Source organism: Sturnus vulgaris, chromosome Z, assembly GCF_052056855.1.
Source record: "Sturnus vulgaris isolate bStuVul1 chromosome Z, bStuVul1.hap1, whole genome shotgun sequence".
Taxonomy (NCBI): domain Eukaryota; kingdom Metazoa; phylum Chordata; class Aves; order Passeriformes; family Sturnidae; genus Sturnus; species Sturnus vulgaris.
Window position 1 is genome coordinate 72,296,615 of NC_142283.1, and position 24,563 is coordinate 72,321,177.

Sequence of the window (24,563 nt, forward strand, 5' to 3'; positions counted from 1 at the left end):
TGGATGTTGAGAAAAATTTCATAATTGAAAGGGTGATCATTAGATCAGACTGCCCAGGTTAGTGGTAAAGTCACTGTCCCCAGAAGTGCAAAACCCATGTAGGTATTGGCACTTGGGGACATGGTTTAATGGTGGATCTGTCAGTGTTGGGTTAATGCTGGACTCAATAATCTAAGAGGTCTTCTCCAACCTAAATTATTTTATGATTCTATAGTGGTATAAGGCTACAATAGAGGCTTTGTCTCTAGGCTTGGGGTTTATGAAGTCTCAGATGGACTAAAGAAGGGATGAGCATGGGTATGGTGTTCACAAAGCAGGGCACTGGCCCTTTCAGCCCAGGAGATGATTTTTGGTCAACTGCTTTTATTCTAAGAAATCAGTTTCTGTGATGGTGCCTCACATCTGTATTTGCCTCACACCACCCAGCAGCCTTAGAGTCTGCTCCGGAGGCAAGGCTGTCTTTGAGGGTGCTCCCCAGCCAGGATTCTTTCCCAACCTTTTTCAGTGGTGGTTTTGTTTCCAGCTGATGTTGCCACAGATGTGTGCAGCATACCTATGGTGCCCAGACGGGGTTGCATGGCAGGAAACAAGGCTTTGTGGTTGTGATAAGCAGGCCCACCTCCACCTTCTCTTCATCCCCCAGTCTGGCAAGATGAATAAAGCTTCATCCCATTGTGATGAAGGACATGCTGTGCCCTGCTGTGCAGAGCTGTTTGGCCTGTTTGATATATAGGTCTTTTATGTTTGCACTATTGTGCGGCAGTCACGGGTGTGAGCTTTGCTCCGTAGCCATCACGTGGCAGCGAGCCCTGCCAGTGGGAGCTCTGACTGCACGTTCCTTCTGAGATCCCTGCCTGTCTCTCCTCTGCTGTTTGTCACTGCATGCCTGGTCCTGGTCCCTGCGTGCAGCTGTGGAAGACAAGGACTGAGGAAATTTAAGACCTGTTACATTTTTGTAAGCCAAGTGGCCATGAGTAAAACCCCTTTTGTTTGTGTGATGTTCTTGTTTCTCTGCATCTGACCAGTGCCCTTCTGTGAAAGATGCAGCCCCTGGCCCGTGGCTGTTTGTGTGCAGCACTGAGGCACAGAGAGGTGTTGGCAGGCTGCAGCATCCCTGGGGTATGAGCTGTTCTGTGCTGGTCTGTACTGCCTTGGGGGAGTCTCTTCAGGATATGTTAGAGCCTCATGACTTCCATGTGTCTTTCTGGGTCTCCTCTCCTCTGTCACAACCCTGCAAGAGTCATTTGTGAATCTGACTTCCTTTTCGTCTGCCTATTTTGCCAGCTCATCTGTGACAAGGATGATTCTTAAGAACAGAGGTGAAAGAGTGCATTGTTGTCCCTTGACCCTGGGATATCCTGCTATGGTTAAAGAGACCCCCAATTTTCTGTCATCATAAGCAGTGCCAGTGATGCTCAGGGCATGTGAACTCCACAGCTCAGCTTCTGAGGATGTTTGACAGCAGAGCAGAGTTCTCTCCTGCCACCAAATAACCTGTGGGGACGACTGTCAGGAATTCTGCTGAAACTGGCCCTGTGTGGGGGCAATCTCTAGTCTGGAGATTAATACCAGGACCCCCTGGCAAAATCCCAGCTGTGCTCAGGGTGAAGATTTACTGTGAAGCCTGAGTGACATGGATCTCTTCAAAATCATGACACGTGAAAGCCAAGCATGAGGGCAGGCTTAGGAAATACAGGGTTTTTCCTTGGAAACCCAGATGTTAGAAAACAGTATTGAGTATGAAGCAGAATGGCATGAATTCCTATGAGGATGCAGTGCCAGAAGGAGCTAATGTTTTTCCAGATGGATTAAAATGAATCACAGAATAGTTTCAATAGGAAGGGACCTCAAAGATCATCTTGTTCCAATCTCCCTGCCCTGGGCAAGAACACCTTCCAATCTGCATCCTGGATTAGTATGTGGGAACAGAGAAGGGACTCGTCTTCCATGAGCAGTTTTGGTGAGGTTGTGGCTCGTGTAAAGTGTCCTCTGCTGGTGTTCACATCTCTGAAATAACTTTGATGGAAAATTGGAGAACTCACAGGAAAAAATTATGGACTCTCAGGCTAGAAAAGGGTGCTCCAGAGACTAATTTAAAGTCTTTGTTTTGTTAATTTATCAAGGTAGCTATTGAGGGGTACTTCAAGTGAGGTATGGAAAAATACACAGGGACAGTTCAGAATCCTGGAAATGGCCGCACTGCAGAATGAGAAGCAGCAGCATGGTGTTAGTCAGACTAATGAAAAACAAATACAATTACAATTGTGTAATTTCAGCATCCATTGGAAGAGAGTTCTAAGAAAAATCCTAAGTCCCCTGAAGGTTTGTGAGCTCCGGCTATGGTGTTTCCCAGAAGTGAACACTGGATCATGTGTAAGCTGCCAGGCTGGATGCCAGGATGGTTGGGTAAGGTGATGCCTGGCAGAATGGGCTGGCATCTCTTTTTGCATCTCTAAGTCTCTAACCTTCCACTGGGATCTCCCATCCCAGGTACCTTTTGTTTTATTTTCACTGCTTTGGGTCAATAAGACACTGTAACAATAGTTCAGTGTGGTTATTTTTAAATTGCTCTTCCATGAGTTCCCCTTTCTTTGTATATTTGTCTTGTAGTCTTATGGCCCCAGCAGAGGCTTTACTACTCTAGTCCCCTTTTTGGAGAAGCTCCTAAGGAAGGAAAAGTCATCATGCAGTACACCACACAGTCATCCACAATGCCAGTGATCTGTCTGATTGTCCTAACCAGCATCAAGTTATCTCCTAAGAAGTGAAAACATATTTGGTTTCTATGGTATAGAGTTTGCAGTGCTGGGGAAATTTCACCAGAAAGCATTTCACAATTTTCTGTAAATTACAGGCAAGATCCTCCTCTCTGCTAATTTCTTATTCATTGAGACACTGTTTCTCTTTCCCTAATGCCAGGGGAGTAGCTTGGTAGCTTCCTGTGACTGCAACACAACTCAGAGTTGGCTCTGAAGTCACTTGCACCCTCCAGGGCTTGCTCAATTTAAACATCCAGCGAACTAGCCTAAGCTGGTGGTCATTAACATTGTTTCTTAAGCGTGTGGAGATTACTGTAGACAAGCTGGTTACAGAAAATAACCTTATACCCGCTGATAAAAGTTTCATTACACCAAGTGAAAGGTTACAAATGTTTACAATCATGATACTTCATTTCAAGGACAGAAGTTAGAGCAATAAATTGCAGGAACTAGTTAATGAAGTCACCTGGACTGAGAAGCACGAGGACTTGGCATGGAACAAGGAATGGCATGGAATTTTTTATTTCTCTTGGTACAAAAAAACATTTGAAATTTGTGTCCTGAATAATGTCTAAATATTTTAGGAGGTGACTCCAGGCCTCTGTGGTTGTATATCTATGGTGAATGATATTGAGGAGGATCAAAAAATCTGAGCAGTAATAAAAGTGGTCAATTAACAAAGAATGTGGTGACTCGGAGGTCAACTCTGCATGGAAAACCTCAGAATTGTTCCCAGCTAATAACCTACAGAAGAACTCCAAAGCTCCATGTCATGAGTAGTCTTTGATGGAGAACAGCAGAGAGGAGGGGAACCTGTGTGAAGATTAAAAATCCTGTATTAGGTGTGCCTCCTCAACTGAATATGTCTCCCTCCATGTTGCGAGAAAGGGAAACAGAAGAAGAGGACAAAATAAAAAGCAGGTGTAAGGACAGGTCACCCCGTCCAGAATAGAGATTAAAGTTTTCAGAGGGCTTGAAAATTGCACCCTGAGACCTGAGAGAAGCAATAGCTGGCCAGAGGTGGTGTCACAGCAGAGACTAAAAAAGATACCTCACTTTCAGTGGAGAAAAGGGATTTGGGTGTCTTTGGAAGAAGAAAAGTTATGGAATAAGTAGGAAGAAGGATGAAAAAAAGAATTCAAATTTCCTATAATGATTTTTTAGCTTACTAATCTAGATTCTCTCTCGACAAAGAAAATGTTCTGTGTTCTTTTACCAGGATTTCAACATATTTTAAAAGTAATTTCAAATGTGAATATTAATTAGAGTCAGATGACAAGGAATGCAAAGATACAATTTTAAAAGGGGAAAATAATGGGTCATCTTAACAAAAGAGGCTCTGTATGGTAAAGAAGGGTGTTACTGAAATGCATTGAAGTGGATTCTGGTACCCACACTCATAAATACTGTCATTAGGGACCTTTCCAAGGGGGAAGAATGTGCCAATGAAACAAACTGGGAAACACTGCTGCTGAAAATCAAGTGGTTGCAGCAGAGGTGTGAAGGCTGCCTGTCTCATGGAACATTGTGTTCCTGAGTGCTGATGAGATGCCAATTAGAATATCTGGTATAAACTACTGCAGAAAAACAAAAAAAAACAAAAAAAAAAAAAAAAAAAACAAAAAAAAAAAAAAAAGAAGAGCATGAGAGTTATCTAATTGTGTGCTTACTGCGAGTAGTTTCACATGTGGCAGGACAAGGGTTTTCCATGCAGGTTAAATGCATTATTTAGCCTATCTACATTCAGAAAAGATTACTTAAACCTTGAAGAAGTGCAGAGGGTTAATGAGATCCTGACTAGAAGGGACATTTAGTCTCAGACAAGCTAAACTCTTTCAGACTTCGTTCTAAACTTTCAAAACACAGTTTGAGAAGGGATAGAGTTGCTGCCTATAAATATATCAGGAATAAATGCTGCCAAAAGGGCACCCTTCATCTAGGAGCAAATAAATTCACTCTAAAGCAAAATTCAAAGAAGATTCATAAATTCTGAGGTTTTATAGCAAGACTGAGAAAACACAGGGCAGGATGATTACCATTGCTTTCCACACGTGGCTTCATCAAGTTGTGACAGAGGCCCCTAAGCTGTTTTTTAAAAAGAGGGATCAAACTCAGCCCTGATTTGGACACAGTTAGAGGTAAACTCTTGTTCTACTTGTTGCACTTAAAAAGATTGATATATTCACTGCTAAAGGAGATTGTGGCACACCTCGGTGTTCTTGGAAGTGCTTGCCAGTTTCAAATCTCCACATTTTTGTCCTGCTGGAGCAACACTATAGCTGTTGCTTGCCAGAAGCTGCTGGGGAAATTGCTTTCCTACCTGGAACATACTGACATAAGGATCCGAGGCTCCTATGAAGATTTTGTCTGAAGCCAGACTATTTCAGTTTAAAGAAGTTTTGATGTTTTGAGACTTAGACGTGGAAGCAAGCTTCTTAAAATAAAATTCTGCTTCCCAATATTCAAGTTGTTTTTAACCAATAGGCAACAATGCGGGTGTAAATAATATATAAATGTGTATAGAGACACTAAAATGTGTATTTTATACCCGCCCCTACTGCAACTGCTAGAATTCATAGTTTTAAAGCAGGTCACATACCTTATTGGCCCAAGTCCAGGAGCTCCCAGGCCAGTTTGTTCTCATGACTACCTGCTTCCTGCAGTTTGGCCACAGAGAGGAGCAGACCAGGATCTAGACTGGGTCTAGAATCCCACAAGCGCAGGTACTGGGGTTACTCTGAACTAGAGACTATCAATCTAGACATCCAAGGGAAAGCAACTAGCTAATTAACACTCTTGCCTCAAAATATCCGTTGTCATCCCACCCTCAGGCACTGGAAGTTGGTTATTTGCTGGGGACAAGCACTGTTTTGGTGTAGGGCTTGGGCAGCTAATGGCACCAGAGCAACAAATGTACAGATGTTGAGAGGAAAATAGGAGACACTTCCAGCAGCTTTTGCAATTGCAAAGCAGACTAACATCACCTCAAAGGAAAGACTGCTGTTTAGGCAACCCTACCCAAATCTCAGTGATGAAATAGAAACTGCAGATACTGGTACCTGGGATTCACTTCAGTGAGTGGCACAGACCAACCTGATTTTGTCTGGAAGTCATCCAGGGAACTAAACTCTAAATTGTGAATAGGCACAACAGCAGCAGTTACAAAATAGTGTCCACTGTTTTTTACGTTAAAAGTAACAGACAAAAGCCCTCAATAAACTCAGGAATTCACTAGTATATCTCGTGGGAAAGGATTACTGGTACAATTTTGAATCAGGCCCAGAGTGCCAAAATTCTTCTAGACATCCAAGCCTTTCCTTAACATGAGTTAATTTTCCTGGGAATTACATCCTTTTCCTGAGAATAAACCCTTTTACAAGCATTTAGAGCTCGTCCCTCCCTACAGCACTGGAGCTAAAACAAGACCAGCCAGTGTTTCCAGAAGTACACCCACTCCATCTCAGCCTGGTGCATCTTGTGCTGCGCAGGATTGGAGAAGCTCCCTGATACGCCAGGGCTTTGTGCCTCGGGCTGGATCCATGCTGAGCGGAGCACAAGTTTGGTGCTGCGTATTTCCAGATAGCTCACAGCAAAGGAGGGCATAGCACTGGGCTGCTTGCAGGGGGCTGAATCCCTCTGATCAGATCTCCCCTGACATTCTGGCAGGGAATCCCAGGGAACAGCTTTTGGTGAGGATATAACACTGGTGTGAACTTTGTACAGGACAACAAGCCCCTTGTGCTCTTCCCTGTGTGGCCTACAGAATGTGGCTGTGATGTACAAACTCCAGCATTCCCAGGAGGCACTATCCAGACCAAGTGCCCTGATGATGGAGTCACCTTTTGTGTTAAGTGTCCACAGCTGCTAAGTGTCATCTCTACAAAAGAGCTGACAAAGTGTAAGAGATCATAGGTGGAAAGAAGACACAAGCAGCTACAGCAGCCGTGATATGATATGCTCATCCTCAAAGAGAACAGAGAGGGAGAACAATGAAACCTAAGAAAGTCAGAGCAGCAAAGAGAATGCAGGGTAATCTCCCTGGAGAAGCAAGCAGAATTGATAGACTCAGGTGTGAGGTGGGAAGCTTCATGGGGCTTGTCCTGAAAAAAGGGTAGATTGTGTCTGTCATTCCTCTTCTGTAAAAAACTGCCTTCTTGCTCTTCCTTCAGGATAAGGACCATTTAGATAAACCACAGGACCATGAGCAGGAGAGAGCATTGGAATTACGGTTTATGGTTTTTTACTCCCATAGCCCTGTTTCCTTGAGCCTTGAAAAATAATGTCTTTTTATGCAATGGTTCAGTTTATCCGGTGCTGGAAGGAACAAGGTGGATCAGGATAATTGCATTGATCCAACTTGAGGACACCCCTGGAGGCACAGTTCTCTGTCAAGGCCTGGAGAGAGGCACCATCTCTGACACAGCCCACAGCAGAAGCCCATGGTGCCAGGTAGCCAATGGCCAGCAGCTTGTGTCCCCAGCTGCCAACTTCTTGGCACGTGTTCCTTCTGCTCAGCACAAAATCCAGCCCCAGCCACATCTTCAGTATCACTTGATGGATCTCGAGCCTTCTTGCAGCAATGGCAAGCCTGTGGATATGGATGTATTCACATGGCTATGCTGATCACATTCATAAAGGAAGGTGTTGGGTTGACCAGTGATTTGGGCTGGGAATGAGCTGGGCAAACTGGTTTAGCAGAGGTGTGGAGCCTATGGGGCATGGCACAGAGCTGGGACTCCGGCAGCGCCGCAGAGCAAGGCACAATATCCCACTAACTTGTCCAGTACCTTTTTGTGTGTGCACAAATTACATGTTGAGGGAAAGGATTTTCCCATTCCCTTCTGCACCACATGAAAAAAATAATTTGCTGGTTGGACTCAAATTCCCTACTAGATTATTGTCATTGATTGTACTGTAAATCCGCTATCCCTAGAGAATAAGTGCTCATTCCCTGGTCTGTGGTGTGATAAACGTCAGGATGCTATGGGCCCAGAGTTCACTCCACCAGGCTGGGCAGCCATGCCTGCTTTGCTCCTTCTTCACATGGAAGTCAATCCGGCTCCCAAACAGCCCTGGGGCTCCACGCTTGCTGTTTCTGTTCCTGACCCTTTTGTGATGGGGGAAACAAAACCATGGGCAAAAAATGAGAGGAAGTTTCACCCAAGATTTATTCAACAGCAGAATGAGGTGGATTTTTTGTTTTCGTTTGGGTTTTGTTTCTTTATTGATAATCCCTGATGCTTACTTCACTTTTTTCTTGGCAGGTTGTGAGCTGACATCACCACAACTCTCTGTTCTCTTCTAATGTGTTCCATTACTGAGGACAGGGGACAGACACTGCCGAAGGATTCTTCACCCAGCTCTGAGGAGAGACGACATCATTGATGGAGGGGTCCCTGACCAGCCACTGAGGAGAGGGGACAGTCATGGCCGAGGGGTGCCGACTTCATTGTTGAGGAGAGCAGACACCCAGTGCTGAGGAGAGTGGAAACCCATGACTCACTGATTCCAAACTCATCACTGAGGAGAGGGGATACCCACTGCTGAGTGATCCCAACCGCAGCACTGAGGAGAGGGGACACTGACTACTCAGAGTCCCTTCACTCATCACTGAGGAGAGGGGACACCCACTAGCTGAGGGTCTTTCACCCTCTGCTGGGGAGAGGGACCGCCACCCTTGAGGGGTCCTTGAACCACCACTGGGGAGAGGGGACATCCATAGCTGAAGGGACTGAGGAGCCGACCGGGCTCCCCCGCCCCCGGCTCCACCGTGTGTCCCTGCGGGGGACCGGGGTGGGATAGGGGCACCCCCGGGGGGAGTCCCTGGTTCGAGTCCCGCGTCGGGCTGCTCACCTGGCTGGACCATGCGGCGGCAGACTTTGGCTCCAGACCCTATAAAAGGTAACGGAGGCGTGAGTCAGAGCCGCCGCCTCCTCCCCGCCCGCTCTCACTTACGTGCGGCCGGCCGGGCGGGCGAACAGGCACGGAGCCGCCGTCCCGCACCCGCGCACTTGCCGGAGATGAACCGCGCCGCGCTGCGGGTCTCGCTCCTACTCCCGCTCCTGCTCCTGCCCGCCCTGGGCCGTGCTGGCTCCGACAGCGTGAGCGACCAGGAACACGGCGAAGAGGAGCCCCAGCATTCTCCGGGGAAAGGTGAGCGGGGGTCCCTCGGTCCGCGGGGTTCCACGAGGCGTGGGGCACCCCGCCGCTGCCTTTGGGGTCCCCGTGAACGAGGCGCCTCGGAGCTTAGTTTGGGATCGCCAGTGCCTGAGCGCCCTGATGCGTGCAGCACCCCAATACTGAGTTTGGGGTCTCTGATACATGGGGTGCCCTAATGTACAGGGTTCCCTCCCTTGCTGGGCTGGGGGGTCCTTGATGAGTGGAGCGCCCGAGTGCAAGGGGTGTTGGATTTGGGATATCTGATGCTTTGCGGAGAGGTGTCCCCAGTGCCAGGGAGTTCTCCCCTTGCTTGGTTTGGGGGTGGGGGAGGCTGTTATATTTCCTGCACCCCTGTTAGGGCCCCAGGTGCGCCCCAGGCTGAGGTGCTCCTGTGGAGATGTGTCCCCCCAGCATCGCCCAGCTGCGGACGCTGCACCCCCCAGCACGCCCCTGCCTTTGTCCCTGCTCCCGCCAACTCCCGTGCGGCTCGACTGGCCTGACCCCTGCCCAGGGGCTCGGCCCTCGCTTTGTCCGCAGCCTTTTTCCCTCACTAAGTCCTTCTTGCATCGGACTGAGGGGCTCAGAGCTACCTGAGAGGGGGTACAAGGGCTGTGCACCAAGCAGTCCCTGCTTACTCCCGGGGGCCGCCCGGAGGTTCCAACCCTGCACCCCGGCGTGGTGGACGGTGGCCAGTCCCCTTTGTCCTGCAGAATGTCGGCTGGGCTGCCCTGCATCCAGTTTGGACCCCCGCCACCCACCAAGAATGGGGTCTGGCCCTGCTGCAGAGTTGGAGGGGGGCTGCCTCACGGCTGATGATGGGGGACGGGGGACGTGACAGAACGCAGGGCTGCAGAGTTGTGCGCCCCTCCTCCTCCCCGTGAGATGCCTTGCTGCTGGTGTGGGGGCTTTCAGAGCTGCAGGTTCACTGAAAAAGACCTGGGTCTTTGGTCTTGGTGCCTTTTCTGATTGGAGGCTGTGGCACTGCCAGCGCTCTTCAGGGATTTTGGGGGAGTGCTGTGGATTTCCTCTTCTGGGGCTGAGTGCTGCACTGGGATATTGTTGTCCCTGGTCATGCTCCTTGTCCCCGCTTTGTCCACAGGTTTGTTTCCCGGGCTCAGCCTCATAGCGTGTCCTTGGTTTTGCCTCTGGTAAGGAGTTGTCCTGACGTGTGCCAGGACAGCTGCCCTGTGGTAAGGACCAGGAATTGTTTTGTGCCAGGAGCTCCTTTTTATTGCAATGAATCACTTTTCTTACCAGAGCCGCTCTTGCTGGGCCGAGCACTGGACACGGATGGGATGCAGATGGTTCTTGCCACAGAGATTAAGTAACCTCAGGCCACAGGGTGGGAGAGTGTTGGGTATTCAGCATACCGGTGTGCTGCGCTGGCCAAAGGGCTGGACACTGCGGGAGGTTTGGGATGGGTGGGTGGGAGGACAGGATGGAGAAGGGGAAAGGAGGTGGCCAGGAGGTCAGTAGGGAACAGGCAAGTTAGCCCGTGCTATACCAGTTAGAGGCTGAAGGTCTGGTGGAATCCCGCGAGAAGCAGGGCATGGCTGGAACCCTGCAAGGGTCCTGCCAGGTGCCAGGAGCTGCGTGTCTTAGCACCTCTGCCGAGTGGTGAGCTAGTTTCCTCTTCCTCGAGGCTTGTGCATGAGGTAGGGCTGGTGGCTCCCCAGCCCACGGCACTCAGAACGTACTCAGGGATTTGCCATGGGATTGGTCCCTGAGAAGACTCCGGCTGAGTCCCATGCTAAGTGTGTCTTTGGGAAACAGTGTCTTCCTTTCCCTGTTTCCTCTCCCTCCTATTCAGACGTGTCTGGCTCTGAGTGTACTCTTCTTGCTCATTCCCCAATGTCCTTTCCCCCCAAGGCAAGCTGTTTTCCTTGCTTCATACTCCTTATTAATCTCTCTCCCCAGCTCTAAGCACTGATCTGTCCTCTGGGATTTCCCCATTTTTATCCCTTTTGTTGGGATGGCCCTTTCTCTGCAGCACTCTGATTGTTTCCTGTTTAGCCCAGCACTTGCTGGGGCAACTGGGTTCAGAAGGAACAGGAACATGCCCTGGAGTAAAGCCTGCCCTATGCCTTCCTCCACCCAAACCCTTGCCACCCTCGGGGGGAGCTGGCACAGTCTTGGGCTCCACAGCCCAAGCAGTTCTCCCCCAGGAGAACAAAGAACAATCCCTGCAGCGACCTGTGCTGCCAGTGGCAGATTAAAGGCTGATCTTGAAGGCTTGCAGTGGGTCAGAGTTTATAAACAAAAGGGGCTTTAAAGCAGCCAGGCTTGGGAGGGATCAGTGCCCCCATGGGCAGCACATGGGTGATGTCCTGGGCTGAAAGAACATGAGTGCTGCTGTATGGGGGTGTGTCTGGATGGAGAAAGCAGGGAGGAGGTGGGGCTGGGGTGGCACAGCCCTCCCATAGAGACACTTCCTGTGGGGCTTGGCAGAAAGAAGCTCAGGTTATGCACCCCCCGCCCAGACCCTATGCCCGTGCCATGTTTGCCACAGACTGGAGAGCTGGCTTTGGGCAGTGTGAGCATAGTGGTTGCTTTCAAGAGGCACAGTGGTTCGATGTGTTTTGTGGGCTGGGACCTGGCTGCTGTGGCTGGTTCCTACTTTGGGACCTGCACTCTGTGCATCTCTGCATATCCTGGTACCGCCTGGCCTAGTAACCCTTGGCAATAACATCCCACTTACCCTCTCTTCTGGGCCATGAACTCGACTGATCCCTTCATAACCTGGGACTGATCCATAGACAGGGCACAGTGAGGTGGTCCTGCTCTGGCATCTGTGAGCTGAACTCATTCCATGGGGCTTTGAGCCAGGTGTGGCTCAGGATTGTGTCCCAGAGGGAAGAGGAGGCTCTGGCAGGACGCCAGCACTCCCTGTGGCTGAGCACAGGCACTGTGTGCCCAGCTGATAAAAGAGCAGCATGGAAGAGCTAGAAGTGAGCCTGCTGTCCTGCCTGCCACACACGTGCCATCGAACTTCTAGAGTTCAAGGCAAGCAGATTAGCACGAGTGGCTGTGCTGCTGTCAGGCAGCATCCACGCTGTGAACAGCACATGAGTTTCAGTGTTGTCAGCTGCCGTGTAGCAGCTTCAGGCTGCATAGACCCTAAAATATGAAAAAATCAGGATGGGAAGTATAGCTTCATAGGATAAAGCCCCTGGTCTCCTTCCTTATTGTCTGACTCTGCTGAGGGTTGCCTCCTGGTCTGTGCAAATGATCCTGACTCCTTTGGGTGCACACTCCATCCTTGTGTGCCTTTGGTAAGGTCTCCAGGGCACAGCTCGCTGCATCAGTGCCTTTCCTATGTGAGATTCACAGCAGCCAGTGGTTGAGCTGGCTCCTCATGCTGCCAAAAACTGCTCCTACCCTTCCTCCCCGGCTGCAGGACATGCGGAGCAGCACGCTGGTAATGGCAGCGTCTGCCTGAGCTCGGCAGGAAAGTGTTGTTGGATGGTGTTGGATGTCAAGGAGGGAACGGAGCTGGCACTTGCAGCAAAGCCTGTATCCCAGAATGGGAGGGCTGAGTGGGAGCAAGGAACAGCAGGAGAAAGCACAAAGGGAGGGTGTGAAGGGGGGAAAGTCGTGGGAAACTTGGCTGCATCGCGGGCTGCTGGGGAAAGGCGGGTGGCAGGCAGTACTCAGGTGAACAGGGGAGCTCTGCGCGGCGGAGAAAGGAGGCGTTTTTGCCTGCGAGGGCAAGCAGCTCCTGTCAGCACCCTACGGTGTTCTCCAGCTGTAACCCCTACAAGGAACCCTCTTTGCTCTTAACGTCGCGCATTACCTCCCGATGTGCGTCTCGCATCACCAGGGCTGTTTCCCTCCACGTTTTTGGAGCGCTTTGCAGTCCCTTCCGGGATAGTTGGGTGCTCAGAGGAAAGGCAGGGCATTCAGAGAGCTGCAGCACCCGCTGCCGAGGTGCAGCCACGTCTTTTGTGGTGAGCGGCATCAGCTCAGCAGAAAGGAGACCTGGCATCACACAGCTTTTCGAAGGAGAAGACGTGCTCCGGCGGGAAGTGTGGGAGGCAGACTGAATTATGCAAATCGACACTTGGGCAGGGCAGTGGGTTAATGTTCACGGTAAAGGGATGCGAGATTTCAAATGCCCCCAGGTGGAAGGGATCGGAGTAGTTAGCGCAGGGCTCCTCCGAGCCGTGCCGAGGCAGGGGGTGATGCTGAGAGCCTGACCCAGCGCCCCGGCTGGGTTCGCTTCGGCGCTCTCCTGCAGCGCTCGGGGCATGTGCCAAGGGGGCCCCACCTCGCACGGCTGTGCTTGAGAGATGCCTGCCCGAGAGGGTGGCCTAACTGTGCCATCACTGCACCCAGATCCATTGGGTTGGGAAAACACACTCAAGGGGGCTTCAGTGGGTGGATAAGAGCTCATTGATCCTTTTGGTTTTGATGGCAAGACATCCCTGGGGAAGCCTGTTGTGTTGGGGTGGATTGAACTGGCTCCTGGGTGCAGCTTCAGCCTTCAGGGTGTCCAAAGCTGCCTAGCTGAGCTGGCGGGAGGCTGTGGGGAGGTTCCAGAGCCCCCTCGGCTGTGGGAATAGGTGTATGCTGGGAGACGTGGGAACCTGAAGTAATGGGCACAGCGCTGACACAGCAGGGCAGGTGTCAGCACGGGGCTATTGCTCAATCTATGATACAATGTTTAGGCTGCTTTCCGTCCAGGCAGAGTCCCTGGAGGTGAGCAAAAAGTGGGGTGTCAGGGCAGGCTGTGCCAGTTGAGGCATGTGCAGTGAACCAAAACACTCTGTGCCAGCCCTGAGGTGCTGTCCCTTACATGTGCCAGGACCGTCCCAATGTGGGTGTTTCTTTGTGCAGTTAATGGGTAGGAGAGTGGGAGAAGTGTGGGAGAAGATAAACGGTGTTGCCAGAAGAGGGTCCATGTTCTCTGGATTTTGTGCAAAGTCGGTGTCTGGGTAGCAGGCATCTTTTGTGTGAGCAAGGTGAGCAGGGTAAGTGAATCTCAGCTTGCTGCAGCACAGCTGGGTGCATCACTGGGCAGCGCCATGCAAGCAGACAGAGAGAGGGCACTGCAGTCTGTCCTGGGGCACACGTGTCCTAGCGCATGCAATTGAAGTTTGCCAAATCCTCTGCTTGCTATTCCTTCTTCCTATGCCTTTGGGAATACTCAAGAGATTCCTGAGCATTGCTCCTGGGCGTCAGAAATGCGACAGAAGCAAGCCACCAATTACACAGGAGGGAGCCTTGAGATCTGTTCCCATCTCTGCAGCACACAGTGCCCCTAAACACCCTCCAGCCCTTCCCAGTCCAGTTTGGCTGTGGTCATCCACTCTCCTGAGCAGCAGATGCACCAAGACCTCCAGCAGTGCCCATGCCTGGATCCTCGCTGAGTAGAGGGCAGGATCCTGCTGGGCTTAGAGCCTTGCATGGGACATCTGGGCCTGGGAAAGCTTGCCTCTTCCTTTCTCACCCATGAGCTGGAATCCACTCCTATTAATAGCAAGTGCGTGTCGATAGCTCTTGTCAGTGGCAGGGATGGGGGCTGGAGCAACTTCTGCTAACACCCTCCTTCATCCTGGCAAGGCTGGCAGACAAATGGCCCCACCAAGGCAAAAAGATGATACTGGATCAACTGTATCTCTTAAATGTTCCTCCATGCAATTGCTGTTGTGTGAATGCCCTCCTTTGCCCCAAACCTGTCCCATCCTGGCACTCTCTGCTCCTGCACTCATGGGCTGGGAAGTGCCAACAGCCTGTTTGCAGTCACAAGCCTTCTGGTAAGGACAAATCAGAGGAGGAGTCCATGAATTACCTGTTGTGCTAGTCAGAGCAGGCACATAATCCTTTTTGGGCCGTGTTTCCCTGCTTGGGCCAGATTTGAGCTCCACATCCCTTTGCCTGGAGCTGGGTGTTTAGAAGAGCTGGCGATGGCCCAGGTGTTCGATTCAGGGGCATCTGAGAAGAGATTCTGGTGCACTTCTAAGGCCGGCCCCAGTGACGTTCCAGGAACCCAGGCATTGCTGGCAGTTCTAGAGGAGAGTGACAGTGTGAGGCCCAGCCTTTTGAGTACTGTGTACTCTCAGGACCTGCCCAGGAGGGCTTTGTCCCCTCTAGGTCTGCACAGTGGGCAAACCACTGGCTGTGGAAAGCTCAGGTCACATCTTGCTCTGCTGTAGTCACAGTGTGACCCATGGGTGACACAAGAAATGCAGAGGTTTTGGCATAGGATCCCCCACCCTCCCTCCTGCTTTTCCTAAGGAAAGGGCTTTGCATGGTTGGAGCTTATGTAAATTTCTGTGGGCATTTAGGTGGTCATATGAATTAGAGCTGGGGACAGGAGCTGAGCATTTGGCCTGGCACATTTTCCTGTGAAAGTCCATCCCCACTGCAGGGACTCTCACTGTATAGAGAAGGTTTTGATGCTCATTTTCTTCCTCTGCTGTTAGTCCCAGGGCAACTTTCCTAAGTGGGAGGAGAGTGTCTGCATGATGCAGTGCATCTTGCTGCCCAAACTCGTCGTGGAGTGTGAGAGCTACACTTATGAAGTGCCTTGGAGCAGTGGGAGGTTTTGGCTGCTCTGGAGCAGCTGCTGGTACAACTGCTCAGTAATGGAAGCCAATATCTCTGATTTTTCCTTTTTAAGGATGATGACAGAATGTCAGCCCTGGGGTTTTCCCTCTTACTGACAACTGCAGGGGACCTGGCCGTGCTCCGAGGAGGCAGTACCCTCTGGGAACATGCTCTTTGCTGGGACAGAGGGAGAAGTGGGAAAACAAAGGTGGGGAGGGAGATGGAAGGCAGTGGGAGCCCAGAGACCTGCTGCCTGGCAGAGAGGTGTTTGCCGACAACCTTTCCCTTCCATTCATGTGGTTCTTTCTTTTCTTTTTTTTTTCAAGGCCACAGCCACTGGAGCTATGAAGGTAAATACCCCGCAGTTACTTCTGCTTTTTTCCTACTACCCAGCCGATCCTGGAACTGAGCCAGCTGTGGTTAATTATTACAATGCTTCTATGCACACTCCACGACTCACCCTTCCCTCCTGCCTGACCCTGACACAGTGCTCCTACTCGGGCATGGATGGGCTGAAGAGCCAGGGGTTGGTCTGATTTCACCAGGAAGCAGCTGCTCCAATGAGAGTTTTCCCAGCCCCTTGGGTGTGGGGGGATGCCCCTCAGGGAAGGGCTCCTCCCTGAATGAGAGCTCCCCTGACCCTGTGCCAAGTGGGGGAAAAGACTGCTCTCCCCAGGCTGGACTTGCAGCCCATGCTGGGACTTTGACCGGCCCAGGGATTAGCTTGTATTCACCTCTGCCCTCTGTCACCCTCCCTCCCCACCCTGCCTGGCCCTGCCCTCCCGTCAGGGCCTGAGGGGCTTCTCCACAGCACCCATGATGGGCTGCACCACAGTGCTGTGACAGACACACCCCTTACTGCACCATCACTCCGGGGTTTGGCTCAGCTGCTACTGCCCAGCTCCATATTTACAGGGATCCTGCGAGGGCCTGGCCTGTGGACAAGCCTGGGTTTGCACTGGCCCATGGCATGCTAGAAGCAGTCCTCTGCAGTGCAAAGGGAGGTTTCTGATGTATCAGTCGTGCTTATCCCAGCTGTAGTACTGGGGAGAGGCGGCCATTTCAGTAGCCAGCCCCGCCATGTCTGCTGGCCCTTTGTCACAGAGCCCAGGAGCTCTGTGGTACCTTCTCCAGCAGCACTGGGGGTGATATCTGCCAGAGGCCAGGCTGTGCAAGGCAGCAAGTGTGTGATGAACTGCAGGCCAGCAGCTCCTCGGCTTGCCAAGTGCACTTGTAAATGATCTTCTTGCACTCTTCCTAAACACCCCAAAAATAGACTTTCCTGGCAGCTCACCATGCTCTGAGACCTTTCCTGATACAGCTGCATTCAGTTACATGTTGGCATAAAGCTGCTCCCAAGCTAACTTCATGGAAGCTAAACTTATGTGCATGGCTACTTTCCTGGCCAGTGCCAGTCCCCTTCCCCAACACCTAAAAACCTTCTTTCTGGAGGTCTCCTCCCCCTGGAGTTCTCACTGACAGTGCCTCCCCTCCTTCTTGCACCAGACCTGAAGCACTGGAGCACGGACTACTCGGACTGCGGGGGCACCAAGCAGTCTCCCATCAATGTTGACACAGCTCAGGCCATCTTCAGCCCTGACCTGAGGCCGATCCAGCTCTCTGGCTACAGCTTGCCCGCCAACAAGCAGCTCAAGCTGAAGAACAATGGGCACACAGGTGAGGGCACACTGCAGGGGCTGGAGCACAAGGAGAGGATGCTCAGACTCTTCCAGCAGGGCTGGGCTTCTCTGATGCCCTTCCTCCAGGCTCTAGGAAAGAGACTGTCTTGCAGGCTGCAGCTCTGTTACCTTCTAGGCCATAAGGGAAGCAACAGGCTGTAGAAATTTTACAGATCCATTTGATTTCCTGAAGTGAGAAGCCCCAAGGTGTCCAGAGCCTTTGGGAGCTGGCTCCAGAAATTTGTTAACTGTGCATTTTCTTTAAAAATGAGTCCCTGGTATATTTCTGATGCAGATTTTCAGCCACTGATTCCTTCCCTGCATTTCACTTTCAAAGGGCTCATCAGTCTCTGGATTTGATTTAGACTTTAAGATACCTACATTTGTCTTTTAGTGCACAACATTGACTACCTTATTTTGTCTGTATTTAAGGATTCTATCTCAAGATCTTAAGACATTTTTATGGGTCTTTTTTTTTTCCCTTCTCCAAGATTAGAATGGTTTTTGCAAAGTTCTGAACACAACTTATTCACGTTATTTTAGTATCAGCCTTGGTATTCCAGATATGGAGGAAAACCACAACTTTCCATAGCTGAGGATGGTTGGACCTGGTTGCTACCAGCTTTTTCTTGGAGGAGGCAGAACGTTTTGTGCACACTGGTGTCTGCCAGTCCCCGAGCTAAGAAAAGGTTATGGAGAAAGGGACTTAAGAACTTGCTGACGGTGTGATAAGGCACCTCCTTGCCCAGGTAGCCAACAAGATGGAGCTGACCTGTGTATATAGCAAACTTGACAGGTCAGGCTTGCTGTGTATGGTCAGATCAGCTTCATGCTGCATGCACAGAGCTCTATATTGTGGCCTCTTGCCCTAATGTGCCTGCAGAGTTAAACTAGTTGAGCTCAGTAGTTGCTATTTTAGACACCCTGGCATCTGGTGTTGCTTGGTGTTTAGAAAAGCAGTGAGAGCATTTTCATTGGGGAGGGGGGGAAGCACTTTCTCACATGCTTTTAAGATGCCTTTTTTATTGTGGCAACCACTGATCTGCTTTATGAAAAATCATAAATAAATAAAAAGTTGCAAGCCTAGTAAGGTATTTGTACAGTTACTCATTTTGGTAACAAAGTACATATGCTATATAAGCTTTTTTGAGGGCCTGAAAATGACTCAGGTTGTCATGAGACAGAAGATAAACAATGGTTTACCTATACAAAAGAAGTGTAAAAGCAGATAAATTCATAGGGAGGGAACAGTTTCTCATTTCCTGTATTTGAGTTTTCTGTCTCTGAACCCAGTGGCAAGGAACTAGAGATGGTCAATGACTCATCATAGCCCTGTTACCTGGTTAATCCCAAATCTGTGCCCCATCAGTGATGTTACTAAGGGATACCCCACCTAAAAAGGAAAAAGGAAATGACCTCACATTAAAAATTAGGAGAACGTGCTTAGAAGGATACGACAGCCTTTCTCAAGGTCCAGGGATGCCCCTGATATTTTTGCCACATGTCCTGCTAACTCAGTTTTAGGATTGCCACATTGTTGCATAAGTCCAAAATAGCTGGATAAACCACATTAAAGTAAAGAAAAACAAAGTATGAATTTATAGTATCCAAAGAGGTAAACATTTTAGCTCTAAGTACTTTCAAAATATTTAATGCTTCTGTGCCACTAGCTCCAGTGCTGCCATACACTTGCAGGCTGCTTTATTTGAAAGGTCCTAGCTCACCAAGAGTTGCAGCTCTCTGTCCACCTGCCCTGCTCTCACATATATTCACCACTCTGCCAGTATCTTTCTCTATGAATTTTGTCCGTGGTCTCTTTATATTATTCTCACTTACTGAATAAATTGTTGGATAACATTTGGCTTGGATCTGGCCCCGGGAGTCTTTGCGGAGGGACTCTTCACTTTCCAGCATTTTCATAGCAGCTATTTTTGAAGCTGACGTATTTACTGTAGTATCCCACAACCTTAAGGCAGAAGTTGAATCCTGACACATTGGCAGGCTTGCCCACAGCGTCCTGACAGATGGAAAGCAAGGTTTTCTCTTATGACCAGTTTCTAGAAGCCCAAGGTGACTGTTTCCCTTGAAACACCTCCTTTGCATACCTGTGGAATGGACTGGGATTTATGATGTATTACTGAGCTCTTCCTTCTGCCTCTGCAGTTGTCCTTGATCTGCCCGAGTCCCTGGCCCTCACTGGTGGCTATGCCCAGCAGTACCGAGCTGCACAGCTGCACCTGCACTGGGGCTCCCCGTCGGGACATGGCTCGGAGCACACTGTCAATGGCCGACGCTTTGCTGCAGAGGTAAGGAGCCCTCGTGGTGCTGGATGCACCTTCTTCCTCGTGGTGCTAGGCAGAGAAGGCTTTGGAATGCTGTCATGCTCCTCACCCACGGCTCTGGCTGTGGCTGGATGTGGTCTGTAACTCCTGGCAGCTCTGCAGCAGCGGAGCTCAGTGTAACCAGCCACATTTCGGTGCTGAGCCAGACTCATGCTGAAGCCTGGTCCTGGGCTGATGGAGCAGGAGCTGTGGCAGTCCCCAGGCTGTGGAAGCCAGCTTCCCCAGAGGCTGAGAGCCTGCTTTGGGAGCTACAGGGACTGTTTACTCTGTACACACTGTCCTCTTGCTCTGCCAGTTCCCATCTGGTTTCATCCTTCTTTCTCTAGCTGCTGTCCTCAAATTGAGCCTGGCTCTGCAGTATTAGCCCCTGCTATGCAGGACCGTGTTGGTTTGCTGTTCCTGACCAGGGAAGTTCCTGCAGGCAGAGCTTCATGCTGGCTGCTTTGCAGCAGCTGATTTTTCTTGGTCCTACCAGCATTTTCCCTCCCCTGCAGTGGTACTCATCACACCTGCATGTCTCTCACAGCCCTGGTGTCACCAGGCTGTAGCCCTGTGGGAGTGAGCATCTCCCAGTGGTGTCCATCCAGCACTGGGATTGCATTTTTGCCTTCCAGATCCACGTGGTCCACTACAATACCAAGTATGACAGCTTTACAGAGGCAATGGTTCACCCAGATGGCCTGGCTGTGCTGGCAGCCTTTCTGGAGGTGAGTTCCATGAATTCCAGCAGGGGGAGGATGGAACTGGGGCGTGCAGAGTTGGACATAGTTTTGGGGACTGGCAGAGGTGCAAATGTCCTTTCGTAGAAGGGGAGAGAAAGGGCAGAGCAGCCCTGCTAAGAATGAAGGGGTGACTGGAATAGCATGCCTCTCTCAAGGAGCAGTACCTCTCTGCTGGCACTGCCATCACCATCTTGTCTCCCTTTGGCCCCTGGCCCTGACATTACTGTGGGGTCTCTGTGTTGCAGGTTGGGCATGGGGAGAACCAATACTACCATGAAATACTTGAGCATCTGCCTGAAATCCAGGAAGTAGGTAAGGCTCTGTCCCACCTTGTGGTTTGTCTCCGGGGCTGCAGCCCAGCAGAGAAACCAGCTGCTTGGTAGAGCAAGGCTGCAGCAGGCAGCCCACCCGCTTTTCTCTGCCTCTACAGAAGACCAGCTGCTCTTTCTCCAGTGGCTGCAGTGGTACATGCAGTGGCAGACTCCCCATGATCTTCATTCTGTTGTACTCCAAGGGGTTTGTACCTGTCTCACTCCCACTATGTTTCCTCTCCCAGGACAAGAAACCTTGGTGCCTGGATTCAACATTGCAGGTCTGCTGCCTGCCAACCTGAAATTCTACTTCCACTATAATGGTTCTCTGACCACCCCTCCCTGCTACCAGACAGTCAAATGGACAATCTTCAACCAGACCATGCTGCTCTCTCATCACCAGGTCTGTCAGGGCAATGAGCTCTGCATTGGGTCTTTCCCAGCCTCTCCCCGTAAGCTGGTGCAGGTGCCCTGTGCCAGTGCTCTGCAGCTCATCTGCTCCCAAAGGCAGGGTGGATGCTATTCTGTTCACACTATTCTCCTTCCAGATGTCACTGCTGGTTTCAACCCTGAGAAGCCCTGACGACAAGCTTTTGCAGAACAACTACCGGCCAGTGCAGAGCCTGCATGGGCGACGGGTGCTGGCGAGTTTCCAGACCCCCCCTTCAGTGAAGCACTCTCCTGGTAAGGAGTGTATGAATGTGTTCAGGCTGCTCCCAGCAGTAGGGATGCAGTGATGGGGCCAGCAGCAGGAGTCAGTGCTCTGTGTGTCTTACAGAAACACAGCATCTGCATGGGTTACACCTGCCCCGCGAGTGACATGTGGCAGCACTGGTCTTAGGGTCTTGCTCTCTCCCATTTCTGCATTTTTTTCACCCTGCCTGGGGAAGACTGGTTTCAAGAAACTTATTTTATCCTTAGTCTTGCAGACATAACAATAGCAGGACTAGGGAATGCATGGTCAAGAGCAAACAGGCAGGCCCTAGCACTTTAGCTAGCTACTTCAATCCCAAATTCATTAGATAAATTCAGTGGGAGTTGCCAGAGGTACAAGCTTGCAGTGAACACTCCTTTTCCAAATCCTGCAGGATTATCAGTGCTGGGGACCCCTGCTGAAGGCTGTGCTCTGCCAGTGGGGCCTCACAGCCATCCTGGCCAGGCACACAGTCCCCTGCCTGAGGGATCCTTGAATGCCCACTCTATTTCTCCTTGAAGGCTTTTCTTGCATTGGTGATTTCCAGGCATGAGTAGAAATCACTATTAATCCTCAGGTGTGACTATCGCTCTGCATCACTGAATTTTTGCCCATTGCTGTTCCCTGAGGTCACTAGGGGTTTTCTGTTCAACATCCTGTTCCTTTTCTGTTCTGATGGCATTTCCTACACCTTCTGTGAAGGTGACTAATAGGAACAGCACAGGGTTGGTCCCAGGCCTCAGGGCAATGCCTCGATAACCACATAATGTGGTGCAAGGCACTTCCCTCACCGTTCCACTTGCAGCCTGCTTGCTAATGGCTCTAGGCTTTTAATCACTGTGGTCTTCAGCCTGGCTAGCAGTTTCCCATGTGGCACTGCATCAAATGCTTCACTGAAGCTGGGAGAGATAAAATCTACCACATTTTCTTTGTCTAGAATATCACTTATCAAAGAAGTATATCGGGTTAGGCTGGCATGCTCTATCTTTGGTAAACCTATTAGATACTTTATCATATTTTCCATTTACCTCCAAGCCTTTCTTTTACTACTTTGTTGCAGAATCTCTTCCAAAGCCTCCCAGTGCTGTGGCAAGGGGGGAGTTGCCCAGCTCTACCTTTTTTTTCCCTGTTATTTGCTATTTCTATACAAAAATCCCCACTGTAACAAACCCACAAAGGTGTTATTCCTGAAGTGCCAGGAGAATATCCTTGGATGAGGTTACTGGTCCCTTGCTTTGTATGCACAGGATTGTTGAGAGTTTCTCCCCACGTCAGTGCTAACTGCCTGCTTTAGCTCTGGGGCTGCTGAGCACTGAGATGGAGTGCTGTGGGGTCACGTCTTGTTTTGCTTGCAGCTGAACCTTCTGTGCCCATACTTATTGATCTTTTTGCCAGTCACCCCCAGCTCAGGATAGCCACTCCTGTCCCCAGCTGCTGGGTGGAGGTGGCGGCTTTCCTGCAGCAGCCTTGTAGCTGGAGAGAGCCCATAGATAGTGCCACTCTGTGCACCATACCGGAGCCATGTACAGAAGATAATGCAGCTCTTTATAAGCCACGCTTTTAAGCTGGGCAAACATTTGCCCAGCACAGCTCCCTCCCAGCATGTAGGGCCACCAAGCCATCCCCATGCCAGGAGCCCTACCTGCAATTCATGGCTGCCTCCTCCATGGGAGCTGCTGACCATCTCACTGCAGTTAACTGTCCCCATGGCTGCTGTCTGCTGCGCTCACCCCAGGTGCCTTTCTGGGGTCTCCTGTGGAGTCCAGTGCAGTCATAGGATGCTGCAGTGCTTCCTAGGCTGTGGCAACAACAGTGGGGGGGAGTTTCTGGCTGGGCTCAGCGAGGCTCAGGTGTTGGCTGTGGTCCAGGGATCCTTTTTTCTCCCCTTTTCCCATGCCTTGGCAGGGTGTCAGGGCCGGGCTTCCTGAGGCAAGATACTGTGAGTTGCTGGCAGGCAGCTCTCCCCTGCTCATGGGTAATGGGGGGGTCTTGTGGGCAGCCCTACTTCGGAAGCCCAAAGGCCTGCAGGCTTGAGACTTCCCTCCCTAAATACTTAAAAGGCAGCCCCCTGACTGTGTTGTTTCTCTTTACAGGTAGTGATGATTCAGCAACAGCAGGTGAGTGAGTGTTTGGCACAAAGCAGGAGAAGGTAGGCAGGGGTTGTACCTGTCTGAGAATTGGGGTCTTGTGCAAGCCATGTGCTGAATTGGGGGCTGAGCAGCCACAGTGTGTTTGTGGTGCTGCTCTAGCATCCACGGCTGCTGATTCTCACCCTCTGGTCTTTGTCTCCTTTTCAGAAGGACACTCCAGCTCATTTCATGCAGGTAAGTGTACTCAGCCAAGGATGGTCCTTCGTGTCCCCTCTGCCCCTGGGCTACCAGCCTGCTCCTCGCCTCCTCTTACTCGGCCAGTAGTCCCAGGGGACCACCCCCAGAGTAACATGCCTGTGCTTGGCTTGCAGGAGATGTGCTGGCCGTGCTCTTCGGGGTGCTCTTTGCTGTCACAGCACTGGCCTTCCTGCTGTACATCTATAAGCACCGCAGCCAAAACGCACGGTGAGCAATGGGGAGACACAGGACAGTGCCTAGGGGCAGGATGGGTCCAGGGCACGAGAATGGGTTTAATGGTGGTTTCAGGCAACAAGACCCCCGCCTAGTCTAACAGTCCCCCCATCTTTCTTTCCCCACCAGGCTGGACTCACCGACCAAATCCAAGGTCATCTACACGGCAGCCAGCACCGAGAACACCGCGTAAACTCCACACCTCTGTGGCAGTCCCAGCCCGCCACCCCACCTCCCCTCACTCCCACCAGAGGTCAAGGAAGGCCAGTGCTCCAGCACGCCTTGGCTGCACAGACTGCCCACATGGACTGTTTGTCTGGGGGAAAGCCTTTGGCCCTGATAGATATTTTTGTTATAAAAAAGGGTAAAAACTATTAAAAAAAAAAGTAAAATCCTCCCATGGTATCAACTGTCTCTGCTGCCTTTGTGGGAAGCTGTGGGGCAGGAAAAAGCACCTTGGTGCAGAGAGAACCACACTGGAGAGGGGTGGGCAGGGACCCCTTCCCAACCAGCAAAGACAGCATCAGCCTCTCTGCACCGGGCAGAGCTCCAGAGTAAGCAGCACAAGGCTTCTTCCACAGCCCAGCCCTGCCCTCCATCACTCTGGGACTTCTTCCTCCTCTTATTTGTGCAAAGCATTGGAAAAACATAGCTGTGGCTTGGTAAGGCTGAAGAAAGGCAGAGCTGAAGGTGGCAGAGCCATCGCTTGCTTGCTGGCCAGCCCCCACCCAGCTCACCTCTGGCTTTATCACGGCTACATTAGCCAAAACAACCCTACATCTGTGAC

General features: G+C 50.9%; 1 protein-coding gene across 1 annotated transcript; it reads left to right on the forward strand.

Moving 5' to 3' along the window:
- The first annotated feature begins 8,678 nt into the window (after positions 1-8,678).
- Positions 8,679-24,181, forward strand: LOC106852741 (carbonic anhydrase 9). The gene is made up of 12 exons (XM_014875556.2): positions 8,679-8,912; positions 15,794-15,817; positions 16,974-17,144; positions 19,310-19,452; positions 20,103-20,195; positions 20,456-20,522; positions 20,767-20,924; positions 21,070-21,205; positions 23,309-23,332; positions 23,513-23,539; positions 23,677-23,770; positions 23,906-24,181. The coding sequence occupies exons 1-12, from the start codon at positions 8,780-8,782 to the stop codon at positions 23,967-23,969; spliced, it is 1,134 nt and encodes a 377-aa protein (XP_014731042.2). The 5' UTR covers positions 8,679-8,779; the 3' UTR covers positions 23,970-24,181.
- Positions 24,182-24,563: the final 382 nt, after the last annotated feature.